Below are 18,198 nucleotides of genomic sequence, written 5' to 3'. Positions count from 1 at the left end.
AGGTTTTTGACAATGTAGTCAATAGTAACAGGACTCTCTCTCTCTCTGTCTTTCTCGTTCTCTCTCTCTCTCTCTCTCTCTCTCTCTCTCTCTATCTCTCTCTCACACTCACTCCGGTGTTTTCTCCATTAATTCCAGCTATTTCACTGCTGAGTTCATTTCCTTTTATTTTAGTACTTCCTATCTCAGCAGCCAATAAGAAGCCATGGGACACCTTCTGGCAACCAATTGAATCTATACAGTCAACTTTTCCAGTGTGTCTAAAGGCTATAGAACACAGGAAGCTAACGGCAGCTTAATGGGTACACTCTGTCAGCAAAGGAGTGTGTATTTTCAGCTATGAAAACAAACACGGGTTACCACAACAGCCACACACAAAGATGCAATCAATTTATATTACCAAGCACTACCAGATTACTAAATTACAACTATGAAAGCTGTGCTTAAATGAGCTTTTAGACGAGCATTATGTGTAATTCGTTCATTTCATTTAATCATAGCAGAAGCACACCAGAGATCCATTATAAAACACTGCCAGCTCTTGCTATAGTCACCAGCCAGGTCTTCTTTTACAAGGGTGCTACAAATAATGTGGCCTCGGTGTCATTATAACACCATATACTCTGTAAGTCCTTTTCTAGGCTGGTTTTCAGAGAAGATTTAAAAAGCACTAATCATCGTCATTCTGCTTCAATGATAATGGATGCTCTGGGAAGATTTTGCTTAATTTTGAGTGTCTTTGATGATCTAGAGAGGACAGTGATGCTCAGTACGCATCTGGTGAATTGATTTTCGGAGTGTCAGTGACTACACTTTGCCATTGTAAGTTACAGAGAAATACCTGATGTTCGAGTGAGATCAATAAATATATATGGGCCAAATATGTGGTTATAGACGATGACGGCACATTTACACATTAGATCCAAAGGATGTGATTCAAGGTTGTGTTTGTGGCTCAGGTCTCCACATTCTTGGATTCAACCAAACCTGGGTCTCAACATGATTCATTAACATACTGACACTGTGTACTAACATGAAAACAATGAAAAAGCATTATTTTTTACAACCAGTAGTGTGCAGCATATCCAGCGTTGACAGGCCCCTCTCACTCAGTTCTTTCCTTACATGGCTCTGTGCACAGCTCCACGGTCCACATTCAAACTGTCCTGTTGGTGCAGAACTGAAGGTTAGCCTTCAAACATAATATGCTTTAGTGTGACTAGCCGCTGCTACTGTCAGTCAGTCCAGCTGGCTGTGTGATTTATGTGTAGATAAGGAATGTAAATATGCGCTATATTCTATTTAGTGATGCTTTTTATTTTCCACATCTATATAGAGATCTTGAAATAATTCTAATTATTCTGGGAACTAGACACTATTCTAATGTTCTATGATGCCATATAATGACGATGATGTATGAGTGCACATATGCAAGCTTTGTATAGTTTCAGGTTCTCTAACCTCATTGCTTTGTTGTCCCTCTCTATTAACCACCTCTCCATCCCCCCAACCTTTTCCCCTCTTGTGACCTTCCCCAACTTATCTGATCTCTTGGTGGCAACTCCCATTCCCTAGTCAGGATTGGCCTTGATCTAAAAACATCATGCAAGCTAGCATCTCAATTTAACCATTTCAATTGACTTGTTTGGTAGCCTGTCAACTACAAATTATGTTTATTTTATATTTCTGCTGTTTTCCTATAGCATACCCCAGACAGCTGCTGGCAGTGAATTTGCCATAAACATGAACATGTTATGGTTAAAATCACCTGCAAAAATTGTATTTATTTTTTAATAACTCCACTCCACCTACTTTGAATTGTCCTTTTACAAAGTCAGTGTTTGGTTATTGTTTCTACACCTTGGTCGCTGATATTAGAACACACCAAGTATAAAATTTGTTTGCCTCAAAGCGATATTTAGGATTATGTGAGGTCATGGACAATTACTTACATGGTATTGTTCAATGTCCCAGGTTGTATCTGCAAAAGGAAGCGCTGTCACCAAAAAACCTAAAATAATATATAATAATAACAATATTAATAATAAATCCGACAGCGCTATGGCTGAGGTCAAGTTAAAGGAGACAGATCAATCCAGTTTGCCTGTTTGCGTGTGTGTTTGTGTGTGTGTATGCGTGTGAGTGTGAGTTTAATGTGATGCAAGGAGCTGTACGAGAACAAGACTTACCAGCCCTACTGCCACATCTGCAGTACTCCTCTGACTCTGCAGGGGTGTCTCTTTTTCTCTTTGCCTGCCCTCACAGTAGTATGGACTGTTACAACAAAAAGGAGCCATTTTCTATTGTTCACACGTTTCTCTCTTTCTCTTCTTTCTGTGGCTACGGCCACTCACTCTGTCACATTCTCCTTTGCCTCCTCTCTTTCTCTCTCTGATGTCTGTATCCTCTCTCTATCTTTGGTCAATAAAGCTGAGTTTCTCCAGTGCCCCCCTGCCGTCTCTTGCTTGTTCTTTCCATCTGTCTCTAACATTCACTTTTCATTGGCTGCTGACAAACATATCACAAGCTATCCTTACTGTACTCGTATCTGTTGAACTAACACACACACACACATACGCACACACAAACATTTTAAATTTAGGTGTTTTCAACTGTCACATAAGACAAAATGAGAGTTTTAGGAATGTATATGTAACAAACTAGAGCAAGACTAAAACCCTGACACTCTGAGTTAGAGATTAGATCCAGGTTTACACAGTCAGTGTTTTATCTCAGAATATCTAGACAGTATTAGTTTCATATTTACTAGACATAAATATTGCATGATACAACAGCTGATAGAAACATTCTTTATTTCTATAGTCTACATTGATAATGTATGTTAAATCTCAAAAAGGTTAATTTACACCGAGGTCGGAGAGGAACACAGGATCACTGTACGCAGATAGGTTATTACTGCAGCATTGTTGTAGCGACTCATATTGTGTCTGCGGCATCTGATGAGTTTGCATGCTGCAAAAAAAATATTGAATGGCTATGATCAAGGTAGAGAGTGTAAGTACTTGAAGAATGGAGGAATGGGCAAGTAGCTGGTGCTGATGTAAGGGAGGAATGAAGAAAGGTAAACAAATAGCTCCAGTAGATTAATAGAAAGTGGTTTCAGTCTAGATACTCTCATGCTCTAGTTATGCAGAAGCCCACAGGCGCCCCCGTGGTCTCAGTTGTAGACACTGCAAGAAACCACGTATCAGCATATCATGCTCCCTTGACTAATTTTACTGATACCACTTGACTGCACTTAGTAAGACCTAAATACTGGTTGAAGTATAGAAAAACAATGCACACAAGACAGATTAGTATAATTAGTAAAGTGCATACAGTACACTGTGTAGCAGTACACAAGCAAACTAAATATTTTGATAAAAGGAGCTATTTTTTTCTTTTGATAGTCTGTGTCTATCTTGGCACAGTGGGTGTTGTTCTTCTGGGGTGGGCCCCCAAACAACCGTGACACACATTTCCACAGAACACGTATTACTAAGGGATAAATGATTGTGTCAGAGATATAATAACGAGAAGCTTCTGAAACCAGGACTAGTATTTAGGCCTGTCTCTCTTTCTTTCCCAGCACTTAAGATTACTGTGTTTTCCGTGATAGCACAATTAGATTTATCTCTAGACTTTCACAGGGACCATGACTTCATATAATTATTAGGTATGCACACACACAAATGACGGGATGATGTGTGTCAATCGTGGAAAATTTGCTTCACTAAAAGCATGCATCATAGGATTGTGATTTGGATTGTTCTAGACCAGGTCACATGGACACAATTCCATCTGCAGTTATGCAGTTCAACAAAAGTAATATTTGGAATAAGTCAAACTTAGTAGAACAGTATATATGTTTTCAAGATAATACATTAATATGAATAAAGCTAAATCTCAGTGTTCCTCCTGGACCAAATGTTCATCTTCATACCTGAGCATGGATATTTGTGTATGTAAAGAAATTAAAGGTTAGTAGGAGATATTATACTGTAATATTGTGCCACTTAATGTTGGATTATCTCACCTATAGTATCACTGGTAACTATATGTTGAGTATAATGGAGTAAATATTTGGTTTTCACAAGCAGCCAACCTTAACATACTGTCATTTTAGTTACAATATTTGTATAACTCAACTGTGGCTACTACAGTTTCTGCTGCTTTTGCTTCTTCCTCTTCTGCTAGTTCTACTACTGTTATTACTATTACTACTTCCCTACTACTACTGCCAATACAGATGTCATTACTACAACTGTAATCACTGTCTCTGTCTCTACTAATATATCTACTGCAGTTATAGCAGTCACAGTAGGTAGCACACACACATAGTAGGAGTAGTAGCGGAGGTATTAAGGAATATTATCAGTGGATGTAAGGGGGGGTAGTAAAAGAAGTGTTGTTTATGTTTTCTACTCTGACAGCAGTGTTGTTACTTCAGTTGAAGTGACTGTGAATGACAGATGAAGTACCTGCTGCATAGAAATAGAAGTGGGACACCTGGTCTCACTATCATAGGCACTGATTCACACCATAACAGAGTTCAGTCCACCACAAACACATACATCCAGGTTTTGCCAATATGGATCACTGGCTGTTGATACCATCATATTTAGATGTCCGATGCCTGAATGCATCGTCTACTTTTCAGTGTCAACTTTGCACATGTAACACAGATGGAATGTTTTATGTTTGCTTTGCCACAGCCCATCCTGTTGGTGCTTATGAAACTCCTTCCATAACCAGATTACATGCCCAAGGAGGCAGTTTTTTTGTAGCTTATAAAAGTACATAGAGTAACTTGTTCTATGAAAAAAACAAACAAAGGCTCACTAGAACCTGTAACATACACCTACAGGTACAGGACATGAATATAAAAGAAGATAAGGATTAACAAACGATATGTCAAATCTTGTTTTATCTTAGGTTTTGGCCAAACACCAGGTGTTGCCGTAACAGCGGAAAATGGGTATCAAGCTCCTATTCCATCCAGACATCCTCACACTGCCATGGTAAGTAGTGTTTCTGAGTCACTCGGGTGATTGTATCTAAGGGCAAAATCACACAAATCTAACATGTTTAAGAACAGGTCAAGATATTTTCACAAAATGCGCTCGCACATTGTTGCCAGAGTGAATGACTACATCAGTGTATCTGCCAGGAAACCTTTCATGAGGTGGTTATAGATAGGGGACAAGTTGATCACTTTTTTATTTTCCACCATCCATTTTTTGGGGGCTACTACTTTTGGACCACTACTATAATAGTGTGTGTTCTGAAAAAACTAACTCAATTGGAAAAGTATCATTATAAATATGTGAAGCACACATCACTGGAAGGACAAGGCAATCGCAGCACACAAAGAGAGGAGACAAGGACAAGCTGTAAGTTGTTTACAACTGCTTAAAACCGTGGCACAGGTGTCACACACACACACACACACAATCATTTTGCCACTGTTGTTGACATTTCAGCTGAGTACAGCCCGAGTATGTGAGATATGTGTATATGTACTGTCTGTAGGCACTGTAGAGCGGGCAAGTCAAGAAATTAAATGAGCAGACCTGTTGAATTTATCCTTAAGACTTTAAAAAGAAGTCTCTCTTTTGCAACGAGGTCTTGTGTACATGAGAAAAAGACATCTCAAAAGCAAAATTCATACATTTAGACAAAAGATATACAAGTAAGGTGTAAGGGAAAAGGTAATAATATCCTGTTAAGGCCTTGTCTGAGGGAATCAAGCCAGTTTAACACTATAGGAAGTAGGGTTGCACCAGCAATAGTACTTTACCAGATCATCAGTTTTCTTTTCTTTATGTTTCTTAAACTATGACTTAATAACTTAATAAAACGAGTCTCCTCAACTTGTCCCCTGTTAACCTAGCGGGCCGGCTGATGTTATGATGTTATGATGTGACTAAATCTAAAGAGGCTCCTGTTCAAGAGCAGGATGTGTCTTAAGGGCTCCTTGTAAACGGAGTCTCCGCCTGTGATCCTGGTCTGGACGGTTCTGTTTGTCGTTGTTTCTCTGAAAAACGCCACCTGGGCTCATTAGAGAGGGGGAGACGAGCAGTCAGGACAGTCAGGGCAGGCTGCAGGCTGCTGGGTGCTGGCTGCTGGGTGCTGGGTGCTGGCTGCTGGGTGCTGGGTGCTGGGTGCTGGCTGCGGTCGGTCCCAGCGCCTCGCAGCTCGATACGTGAATGAAAGGCGGTAACGTGATCCGCGCTGCTCGGCCTCATTGTGGCGGCTCGCTCCCTGGTCGTCTCTGGAACGACACAGAAAACACTGCCCTGCATTATTCAACGTGTGCCCGGAGAGAGAGAGGAGGAAGAGGAGGGAGGGGGAGAGAGAGAGAGAGGAAGAAGAGCAGCAGCAGCAGAGAGACAGAGAGTCGGACTCGCAGTCGGAGTCATCCCGCTGAGCGGCAGCCGTTACCGTTAGGACCACCGCGGGCTCACAGGCTTCCGTCCCGTGACTTCCCTCGTCCCGTTCCCTCATTTAACGTCCCGCCGTCCGGTGGTGCAGCAGTTTTCTTTTTCTTTCCCCGACATCAACGTTGAAGAAGACGAAGGAGAAACTAGAAGTATCTGTGGGCAGGTCGGGTACGCCTCCGCCGTTAAAAACTAATCCCGGTTATTAGCCGGTGATGAGTCGGTCGTAAGGAGCTCCTGGAGATCAGCGCTTCACCACACAGGTACAGAGAGAGGAATTAAAACTAAGCTGCTGCTTAAAACACATCATTCATGTTTCTGAACTGAGCATGATTCAAAAGAGCGACATCCACTGAAAGTGTACCTAGATGGAGGGTGTGTGTGTGTGTGTGTGTGTTGAGGGGTGCATTGGACTTTATTCGTAGTTACTCTGCATGTCTGGATGTGCTAGTTCATAGAAACAGAGTCTGTAATTACACTGATTGGTTTGAAAGTAAAGAGGACACTGGATACTGCACCCTCCTCTCCTGAGAGAGAGGGACATCCAGAGGAGGTCACTGGACCAGACTGCCTGCTGCAGTCTCTCTCTCTCTCTGTGTGTCTCCTTTGCTCCTCTTTCTCCTCTGCATCACTGTAGCTCGGCCAGGAATGACTAAAACCTGCTTTCCAGATTGATAGTCTTGTTGTTTTCTGTCATACGCAGTATAATCACACTCGATTGTGATTATATCTTTAAGCTTAACCACTCATAATGGATCTTTATCTATCTATCTATCTTTATCATTTCACATTACCAGTAAGCTGCGTTAGTATGGACTAACACAGGCGAACATACAGCGGACATGCTCCCGCTCTTGTAGAAGCCCTTGAGAAAGCCTCAGGTCACGGTCAACTGGCAGTGCTTGCACTTTCAACTCCACCCTTGGCTGAAAAGTGGAGGAAGTCAGTGATCTGGCGAGTCACGGAGAAGGAGCCCATCAAAACAAAGAGACAGCTGGCACACGTTCAGTGAAAAGGCACCTGAAGCCAGACTTTGTTTCTTTGCACCAGATTTTCTTTTGCCCACTTTTCAGTCCTTTTCTTTGCTTGTAGCTGTTGCCAAGCAACTTGTACTTCTTTGATTTCAGACTTTAACCATGTTCATGTTCTTGTCAATGGGGGATGGACATTACCATGCTAAATGGCGTTGGCCTCTGGGTTTTTCTTCCCTCTTGATGCTGGGTAAACAAATCAGAGGCATTTTTAGTTTGGAAAAATATCTTAATCAGAGTTAAAGTTGGAATCTCAAGCCATTCAAACAACCTATAAGTTCTGTTGGTGCAATGATGTTACAGTAAAATATCCATCTGTTGTATTTACCAAATGTCAATCTTGTATAGTAGCTGTTGTCAAAATAACCTGAATCAAAGTAACTGTCACTTTTCTTGGGCATGTTTCCTTCTTGCTTTCAATCTTGGGGATTGATTTTACCTCACTGTGGACTTACAGACTTTTGCCTGGGTGCAGCTGACCAGTACTAGACCGACGCAGTGTTTGCAACCTCAGAAATGAAGCAAGTCTCTTTGGAGTGTATTTCTTGCATTTCATTTCTAGTCAGTCTTGGAGTTGACAGCTTTTATTTATTTTGCACCAAGTTTACACTGCATTTTCTCATAACACAGGCAAACATAGCCACCTGGCAAGATGACGCAACAAACATTAAGATGAAAAACACAGAACTTCACTCGTTTCATCTTTTTTTGGAGCATCCACGTGATGTAGTAAACTTTAAGGCTGAAATAATCAACTGATGAAAATCTGCTTAGGTTCGATTAGAATGATTCAGAATAGACAATAGACAGGTAGACAATATCGCGTTTGACGTGTAAGTCAGTTTTTATTGCGCACTCTCTTTTTAGAAAGGCTCAACATCTAGGCTCACTGTTTTGTTTGGTCACCATTTGAAATTTCTAGCAATTCTGGAAATAATGAAGCGAAGCAGCAAACTGCCAATTCAGACAGAGTGTTGCCAATAACCTCTGCTAAGCCCGGGGACAGAAACATCACAGCCTGCTCTCCAACTGAAATAGTCAATAACAAGAGGTACCTGCCATATATTGAATCCCCTATTGAGGCAGTGGGTGCCTGTTAGTGTAGCTCAAGGTTTCTTGTGTTTGTATGATACGTGTGTGCTTTGTGGGAATAACATTTTCTGTCTCTTCCCTTCCCTCTCAGCACTGTGGAGTGTGTGAGAACACCAGCAGGAACAACAAAGTTATCAATGATGTCTTCTTCCTGTAAACCTCTCCCTCTTCCCAGAAAGCACTCGCAGACACTATCACAGATAGGTTACATAAAAACTGTGTGCTTGATGATGCTGCTAAATCTTGCCAAACCAAGACTGCACAGCTGCTGGAAATGGCAATGAGGTAATGAAGGTGACATGAAAGGAGAGACACCAGCATGATAACTAGAGACAATAGGGTGCAAGGAGAGATAAAGGGTGGTGCAGAGGTTCTTGTTTGTTGGAAGTAGTTGGAGCAGCATGTGGAGAAAATGGGTGGGAGTGAGGTGAAAGCTAGTAGGAAGTCTGTTCAGCCTCACACGGCTCGAACTATTGTTGACATTAACTGGCCGATGGCCTTTCAATGGCCGATCTGTTGATGGGCCTCCACTGGCTGTGTTCCAGGAAGAGAGTGATACTCTGCCTTGTTTTATTGGATGAAGTGGTTGTCAGACAGAAAGTAATGACACTGTTAGACAATTGTGTTTGTCCTTTGAGTTGTATCTCACTGCGGATGATTAACAATATTTTGTCACATTTCAGTTCACATATGTAATGTGTGTGCTTTATCAGCTGACAATGAGTCGATAACATGAATAGGAAAGAAAACATGTGGCTTGGGTCTTGGTGGAAATCATGTGATTGCCCCTCAGGACAACTATTAAATTGAGCCTTGAAAATAATTTTCCCGGCATCTAAACAAAGCCTTTTCATGTTTGTGCATTTTTTAGAGCACTGGACTTTTAAGTGGCTCTTTAGAGTGTGAATGACACTTTGTGGCTATTTTTGTTTCACCCATGTGAGTAGATGACAACTAAAGTTATGAAGGGACACAGCGGCGTCTGTGTGTGTCTAATGCTATCGTCTCATTTCTTCTTCAGTGGTAATGCAGCAATAGGAAGTCACCTTGACACAGTATTAGAAGAGCAGATTTGAAGGAATGAAGGCACTTTCAGTGCCTAAATGCTTTTGTCATTTTGTTGTCGTTTCGTTTTCTAGTCATAAAAATCCAAAAGTCTCAATTGTCATGTAACCAGAAAAGGAAATGTACTATAGCTGAGTCCCTTGTGTTTGGCTTTGGTTGAAATGGTTTTGAATTAGCTTTGGACTAAAGACTTCTCATTTTGTTTTTACTTCATTATTCAGCCTAATATTATGTTTATTGTTTTGTTTTGTGAGTAGTAAGTAATTTGTTAAATATAGTTAACTGGAGTTGGTGATGTCAGTCTCATCCAAGTCAAACTTTGATTGCAATGGATTCTGACGCTGGCACAGGAAGATGACGTGCTCATTCTTAATCCTACCTACAAAGCCTTGATTGGCACACTTGTTTTTCCAACTGGGTCACCAAACTAAACCATTTGAATATCCAATCAGATCTGAGATGTGGGTGTTGATACATGGGTGTTAAACCAGGCTAGATTTGGAGTAGTTATGAGGTCTTCAACTGACCTTTTTCTCTAATTAATTTGTCATAATGTAAAGGATCCAGGGCCTTTACTGCCAGATCATGTTGAGGTCGTTGCCTTCAAAAAGACAATGAAAGAAAAATATTTGAATGAAGTACTTTACAGGGTCAAAGAGTCATTTCTTGTCACATTCCATGTTAGAAAGGTATTTTGTCCCATGTTTTGGTATTTGTATTCCAGAGAGGAAGGGGTCTGGAGAGATGCAGGAAATGCAACAATACAACCCAGCCATGTGATGGCCACCATTACACAACCCCCACCACCCACTATTGTCCACAACATCCACCAACCATTGTTGTACTGTGCAACAGAAGTCATTCATTTAACACAAAGCAAAGCACAAAGCACCTGCTAGTATAAATGTGTTTACAACAAATACCCACATAAACAGTGGAAATGTAGTGCAAAAGTACACAAAATAGACGATAAGCAAACTACCTTAGAACAAGACACACCAGAATTGGCTTATACTTTTCTGACAGGAGCAGAGAAAGATGAATTACCTTCATTTTTATCTTAAGTATGTGCAATAAACAAGATTAAAAAGTAAAGCAGATTCTGTATCTGTAGTTGCTGGAAATCAGCAGAGAAGTTGACCTTTAATGTTAGGGCTTCATCTCATAACACAGTGGTGAAAAGCACCAGCGGTCTCTTTATCACATTCCAGCGTTAGACTGGAATGTCAGCATACCATTTGGGTTTTAGGTGTTACAGAATGTGTGAGGGGGGCTTGGGGCGCTGTCCTCTTCATGGGTGTTGTGTTTCTTATACTTGCAAGAAACCAGCCGAGCTGCGGACCATCAGAGTTGGTGCATTTTTAGGTGGCAATGTCATTTTGGCCAACTGTCACTTCAGCATGGGTCTGTTTTAAGGTTAGGATTTTACTGTATGTTTGTGGCAGTAACTGTCTCAGCTTGATAATGTGCTTACAGATTGCTAAAAGATTGTTTGGGGAATCAATAAATTATAACGCTTCAGTAAAAGCTTCGGTTAAAAGCTTCATAAGATGTGCAGTGGTGAAGTAATGAAGGATAACTGTTAGAGCTGAACTAAGTTAATAAATAAATAAATCTTCTCAGGAACAGGATGAAAACCTTTATGTTCATTTCATCTATGTATATTTTTTAGATATGCACTAGAGGAGTGAACCACTTGAGGCAATTGGTTCATGCAGCACTAACATGTACACTTCCACAGATGGGAATGAATGAATTCAGCTTAAAGCTAATCAGCAGTTCTCATAGCAGATCATGTAATCCTAATTCTCTGGTTGCATGTTTGTTCATAATGATAAATATAATTCCTCATTCATAATGATATGACAGACAAATGGGCACTTGAATGCATGTTATTCCCATGAAACCACTGAAAATAATGTGGCACTGAATAAAAAAAATACATGTAAATAGTACATGAATAGAAAATACTGCAATTGTTAGTGTCAGACATTATGCTGCCACAGGCTGTTTTCTTCCTGTGTCTAAATACTGCTGGCTAATGAGCTAGCTTCTGGAAATAGACAGGTGATTAAGACACTGCTTTTCTCAGTGTGAGGCAGAGCAGAGATAGTTAATACTATAACACTGGGAAGAGGTTCACTCTGCTAGCACAACAGTGTTAATATGCTCTGCCTGATGGCTGCAAAAAAACTGCAGCCATGACATGTCTCTTTTTTACTCTGCTGAGACTGGTTCAGCTTTAGCCGAGCAACATTAAAATGTACAGATGAAGTGCTATTTTTAGAAACAGCAAAAAATCTGTTACATGATCAATCAATTTAATTCAATGCCAAAGAAGAGCATGCTGGGATAATAAACTGAGACACAAGTTCACCATAGTAGCAGTGTTGTATAGTTTTAATTTGCATAGTTTGCTTATTAAGATTAGCTATCCTTGATATTAACTCAACATTTCATTAAGACCTAATATTACAGATTGTGTTAGTTCTGGCATGCAATCTAAACATGCTACATTTGACAAATTATTATTCATTATGCAACATGTAGAGGTGCCCAGCTAACTAATTACCTAATGAGGCTTGCCAGGATGTGTTTTGTCTTGTGTGTCATGTTAACAAATTATCTAATAATTAATTAACTGTTTGCTACCTGTAACATTAAATGTGACAGAAATTAGGGAGTACTGTAGATAGTAAAAGAAGCAGCATCCCTAACATTATTTCTGATCCTGATTATCTGTCTGATTATACAGATGCTCATAATTGTCTGTTGAGGTAACTTAAGTTAGTAATAGACTTCTTTGCAAGTTATCCTTAATTAGCTTTAGCAGTTAATGAACTGAATAAGTACTTAAACTGGGTAAGTAGTTTCTTGGTTAATTTTTGCTTGTTTGTGTGACTGGGAACATTTTGCAGTATACTTGGCATACTACAGGGTGCATTGAAATGGTTGTGGTCATCGAGTTGCTTTGACTGTGTGTTTGTGTGTGTGGTCTGATATGAAACAAAAGGAATAATGGCTGGCTGTGCTGTGTCCTGCTAGAGCTGGTCTGATAACATAACCAGGGGAGGAAGGAAAGAGAATTGGCTCTCTAAATAACCACATATAGATTCACCCCAATGACAGTTTTCACAATATATGGTGCATATGTTGTCTGATTACACATATGTGGCTGTGTTTATTAGTCACAGCACTGCGTCCTCAGACATCTGTAATATCTTACCATAATTATCTGATTAAAGATCTCCAGTCAGTTTTGTTGACTTGATGCTCATTAATGTAATGTTTTACACTTTTTAGCTTTTTAGTATGTGTGTGCCTCTCCTTAAGTTACTTAGGTTGATCAATAATAGTACTAATACAGTCATAATGTCTTATGAGTCATGTCTTGGCTACATGCAGTAGCTGTGTAAAAGCAGTATTATAGATGGCAAATTGTAATTATTGTTGTATATATAAAGGCCTTAAAAAGAGTTTCTATTGCAACATTGACTACCTTGCAGTGCATTAACCGTAACATAATATACACAAAGTGCACAATTTCACTGGGCAAACAGCCCAGCAAAGTACTTTTTGTTTTAGTTTCACAGTGTGAAATATTATTGTACATACAGATCAGAAAGAAAGAAACGGCATGGAGAATAATGGATTGTTGTTCACTGTTACTGCTTGACTTTGTTTTGTCCCAGTTAGTCCTGATCTTGTGCTAGGAGTGTTAATTTGGCTCTCTGTCCTGAGCTTGGAGAACTTATGTACACAAGTGGTCACACTCTCTGACTACAGACCTTTCTGCTTAAGAAGAACCCTCCATCTCTGAGCGCGCGTGTGTGTGTGTGTGTGTGTGTGTGTGTGTGTGTGTGTGTGTGTGTGTGTGTGTGTGTGTCTGAGACGTGCACCATTAGTATTCAGCCTGGATAGTCTCACTGAAGCGTCTGTCGGCCCCCTTTGTTCCTGTTCCATGGAGGGGTGGGGGGTTGTATGTGACTGGTGTCATGAGAGGCTTCGACAGGGACACAAATAGCTGCCATGAGTCCAGACACCAAGTGCGTACCTCCTTAAAACTGAAACCTTAAAAAGACATCTTAACATGATTTCTGTCTGGTTGTTGTTTCAAGTTCTGTGGCAATGGGTAGGTGAAAATGACCTTCATTATTCTTCTTTTGCAGTATTGGAATATACTGCCATTCTGATGGTGTGTCTGTGTATGTAGCAGATACACTGACATTATTATGCTAGTGCTTCATAAACTGGCATGGAAATTAACTTAATTGATTCTGCTTGGATGTGAACTGTTGAGTGGGTTTGTGGCCATCTTTCTAACCCTTTAGATTTAACATGATCTCAATTGTTTTAATATAAAATGTAATAAACTGTATACTAATCCAATGTCCTGCTGCTTTATTTTCATAGTTTTTTTTTTTTTATATTGACATGGCTCATCTAGTTTTTGAATTTAACCTAATGTCAACCAAATTGACCTTTAGAGCATGCTGCTTGTAGTTTGTATTTGTGTGTTTTCTAGCGCAGGTGGTTTGGTGTAGTTTTTGGTGTACGTCCTGTGCTGATGGCCATTTCCTTGGATACAAGTTAGCTCAGCTTCCTGGTTTCCTGTTTAGATAACCTCTGAGCTGTGAAAAGTTTTTATTTATCAGTCTCTTCCTTTACTTTGCACAATCTTTTGTTTCAGTTTCTTAAAAAGTGTTCCATCTTATGGTGCATTATCACTAGCTTCATCCAGCAAGACTTGAGTGTTTTTAGTAATACATGTATTTTAGATTGGTAGTGTTAAGAGAGCAGGCTCTGCTGGACGTAAGCAAAGCAGATTACTTCTTTTTTTTTTATAGCATGGAAACAGGACTTTGAATGTTCACAGATAAATTCACTTTTAGTTCTTAAATGGTCAAAAGGTGACTTTGAAAACTTTATAGCTTGCTCTTTTATGGTCCTGCATATTTATGAATCCCCAAACCCAAAACCTACCGACTCAGGACATGATCTAATTACTGAAAGATTATTTAGATACGAAGAAAACTCAAATGTGATTTGATAAAAATTTTGTATACTTGTTGTATGTTTACATTTATACTGTATAATATGTGTAGCTATGCCCTTGTGTGCAGTGTTTAAGTGTGCTATTCACTGTGTTCCTGATCAATCATGATCTACTTTTATGGCATAAGTCTGCTCTGGGCGCTGCTTTTTATTGACCTAATAGTGTTGACCCAGATACACATACTGTATTCACGCATAGCTCCTGTTTTCCTCAGTATGTGATTGTCTTTCTCTACCAAAATCTCTTATTCTTGCCACACAGCTTTCTACTGGACTTTATAGTTGTTAATTCTTCCCTCTATAAATCGCAAGCACAGACATAATGACCATTTGTGTGTTACAACCCATCCAGGAATTAAACTCCCCAGTGGATATGCAATAATTGGGTTACTGTCCCAATTTTCTGTGACCGATTTCCCTTCGTCATATGGCTCAGTGTTATTTCTAGCCTGGAAACTCACTAGATACTTGTTATTTGTCACTTTAAACAAGAACAATCGAAAAGGACAATTTAAAAGGATGGGTATAACGATATAGCTTGAACACATGGAGCATTTCTTGGATTGAAGTCAGTGAAATCCACATTTCGATGTGGAGGGATGCTATTTCATCTGTCATTTTGACAGGACACACAGCTTCAGCATTCATTGTGGCTTTAGAGTAGGATAACCTCTCTGACCTCTGGACCACCATGCTCCTCTCCACCAAAATGCCAAAACATGCTAATTAGCCATTTGTCCTGAAGTTAGAAGAGTGCTGGTAAGTTCTACTTCTGTTTCTTTGTACATTTTTTGGCCTAGTTATGTTATGGGTATTTGATAATATTGGTAAGGATGCAGACATGATACATGGGAGAAGAGACGGGGTATGATATGCTTCAAAGGTGCCCCGGTGGAGTAGAATTGGGGGTGATGCAGTTACGTGGCATGTGTAGTAATCATTCGGCTACTAGGGGGCTCCTGTGTGAACAACTTTGAAAGAGAAGAAATATTGGGGGCAGTGTCTGACACAGCCCCTTAATGTGTACAAGAGCTGTTCCAGTTTATTGTCCTCAACAAAATGTTAGGTTTTTACTGTAGAGATGTGAAAAGAGTCATGATAGAGCAAAAATAATATTCATACTAATACAGTAACAAATCTTCTAACTGTGTTGCTTTTTTTTTTTTGCTTACTTAGCTACAGGAAAGAAAGTTTTATAGTCCTAATTGCTGCAATGCATTCTGTCATCTGCACCTTGCTTGTAGCACTGTCCTCTATCATTTAACATCATTATCACTAATTGCTCTTGTAAATTCAGGGAAAGTGTTTCCAGTTCCAATGTGTTTCAATGTAGTGCTTGCAAGCAGAGAAAGTAAACCATGACTCATGTTAGCTCTTGTTTCCACTAGTGTGATCTTGTGTCCCAACATGTACATGCCCCCACAACACAGACACATCTTCACACAACTCCCACATTTAAATTAAATACAAAAAAAAGAATTTTCCCATAAAAGCACATAATGAAACATATTGAGGTGTGTAACTTTAAAGGAGGATGAGGCAACAGGCTTCATTAAATTTTTAATAAAAGGTGAATACAGCTGATATATTACTACAATCCGCATGAGACTGAGTCAACAGTCCCATAGCGATGATGACAGACAAAAATAGCATTCCCCTCTTATCATCTCCTTGTGTCTCCTCAGTCATCATTTCTTCATCATCGCCCTTTTCTCTCTTCAGTTTTTTCAAGAGTTGTAGGTTAAAGAGAAGTTCGATGAGTGGTCTTACACAGGAAGGGAGGAGCAGGGAGCCACAAAGTGGATGTTTTTCGTGTGTGTGTGTCTGTATGCACGAGGGCCTGCACAGTAGAGGTCTTTGTGCATGAGGGCATCTGGAGAAATGCGCACACGTACACATTCATACACTTAGCCTATGACATCACAGCTTGCAGGGCAGTTGGCAGGAATGTTAGTGAGAAAGGAGCTTTGTGGAGGAGAGGAAAGAGACGAGAGGGAAGGAAAAGGAGGAGAAGAAGAGGAGGAAAAGGCTTGGCCACGGAAAAGTCCGGCACTCCCACTATCTGGAACAGGACAGACCAAAGCTGGGCTGAAGTGAACAGAGCGTAAGATAGGAAGACGCACATGCATGGTAGAAGTACTTAAGACTTAGAAATAATATTACAGAACTGAAAGAAACTTCCTTTTGGAAATTAAACAATGGATGTACTGACATCACTGAAATAGACTAATCTATTGCTGAGAAGCAGAGGAGCCGGTGAGTACTAACCCCATTTAAATTTGTGGACATGTATGACGTTGTGTTTTACCATTAAAGGTATTGGGGCATGTCTGTTTTTTTTAGATTATACACTATCTTAATTCGATTGGGGAAAAGAAGACAGGAAAAATAGATGATTATATATGGTGAATATGAGTAAATTGAACGGTTCTAACTATTTTACAATTTCTAACCACAAATGTGTTCTCCAAGGTTAAATTCACTGAAACGTTGACTATATAGGGAAGTGTGAACTGTAATACAGCAATATGAAGAGAAAGAAGTGTTGCTGTAACCAACTCAAACCAGTCCAAACAGCAACACCCACATGTGACTTTAGAGTCCAATTTTTTATGTTGTATTGATCTGAAATCTGAGATTCTGGCACTGTAGCAAGGTTATCCAGATGTTGCAACATAATGTTGTGACCACAGAATGTGCGCACTTAGCCTTCACTTTGGCCTGTAGACTCAACTGATTCCTCTGTTCTGACGTGTTTATCACAGCTGTTAGCTCCCTGTGTCAGCCCACCTGTCTGTCTGCTAGCACTGCCAACCAGTTAGTTTGTCAGTGCTGTACCATTTCTGTTATTCAGCATCTCTAAAATGTCTTAATACTGTTTGACCTGTGTGTTCACAAGTTAGGCTATCTAGATATTAAAAGGCCAGGCTAAACCTGCAGCAGTCTCCAGTTACTATACAGGATCAGATTTAATGAGGAAACAGAGCCGGGAACAGTGACTACACTGGGTTACACAGATACATGTGTGTGTATGTGCATACATACATTATCAGGCTTTTATGTTTAACTTGTAGAATTGGGGGCAGGGAAAATTAATTTGTATGTGAGACAGAGAGAAACCAAAAGTCAGTGAGATGGGAGATAGTGGTAACTTCCAGTCGGGGTGTATTCTCATTCTGGTAAATTCTAGCTTACAAAGCCCCCCTGAGTTTCAGGCATGTGTGTTTGTGTTTGTTTTTGTGTGTGTGTGTGTGTGTGTGTGTGTGTGTTTGTGTTTGTGTTTGCGTTTGTGTGTGTGTGTGTGTGTGTGTGTGTGTGTGTGTGTGTGTGTGTGTGTGTGTGTGTGTGTGTGTGTGTGTGTGTGTGTGCATATGTGTGTTTGTTATTTGTGTGTGTGCGTCACAGTCAGCATAATCATTTCCAGATGTGATTGGAATGGCAACAGGCAGAGAATGAGACAGCAGTTATACAGAAGGCTGTAGCTAACTGAGATCGACTTATATTGTATTATATTA

The 18,198-nt window shown here is 40.0% G+C and overlaps 1 protein-coding gene across 2 annotated transcripts in view; it reads left to right on the top strand.

The window, feature by feature from the left end:
- Positions 1-18,198, top strand: part of LOC113147802 (A-kinase anchor protein 2) — a 63,181-nt gene that overhangs the window by 32,142 nt on the left and 12,841 nt on the right. For both annotated transcript variants that reach the window (XM_026339035.1, XM_026339036.1), the window contains one exon: positions 4,936-5,021. In XM_026339035.1, coding sequence (XP_026194820.1) covers positions 4,936-5,021 — 86 coding nt within the window. The remainder of the gene's footprint in view (positions 1-4,935; positions 5,022-18,198) is intronic.

The sequence above is a fragment of the Anabas testudineus genome, chromosome 22 (assembly GCF_900324465.2).
Source record: "Anabas testudineus chromosome 22, fAnaTes1.2, whole genome shotgun sequence".
Taxonomy (NCBI): domain Eukaryota; kingdom Metazoa; phylum Chordata; class Actinopteri; order Anabantiformes; family Anabantidae; genus Anabas; species Anabas testudineus.
Note: the sequence above shows the minus strand (reverse complement) of the source record. Positions and strands in the feature narration are given on the sequence as shown.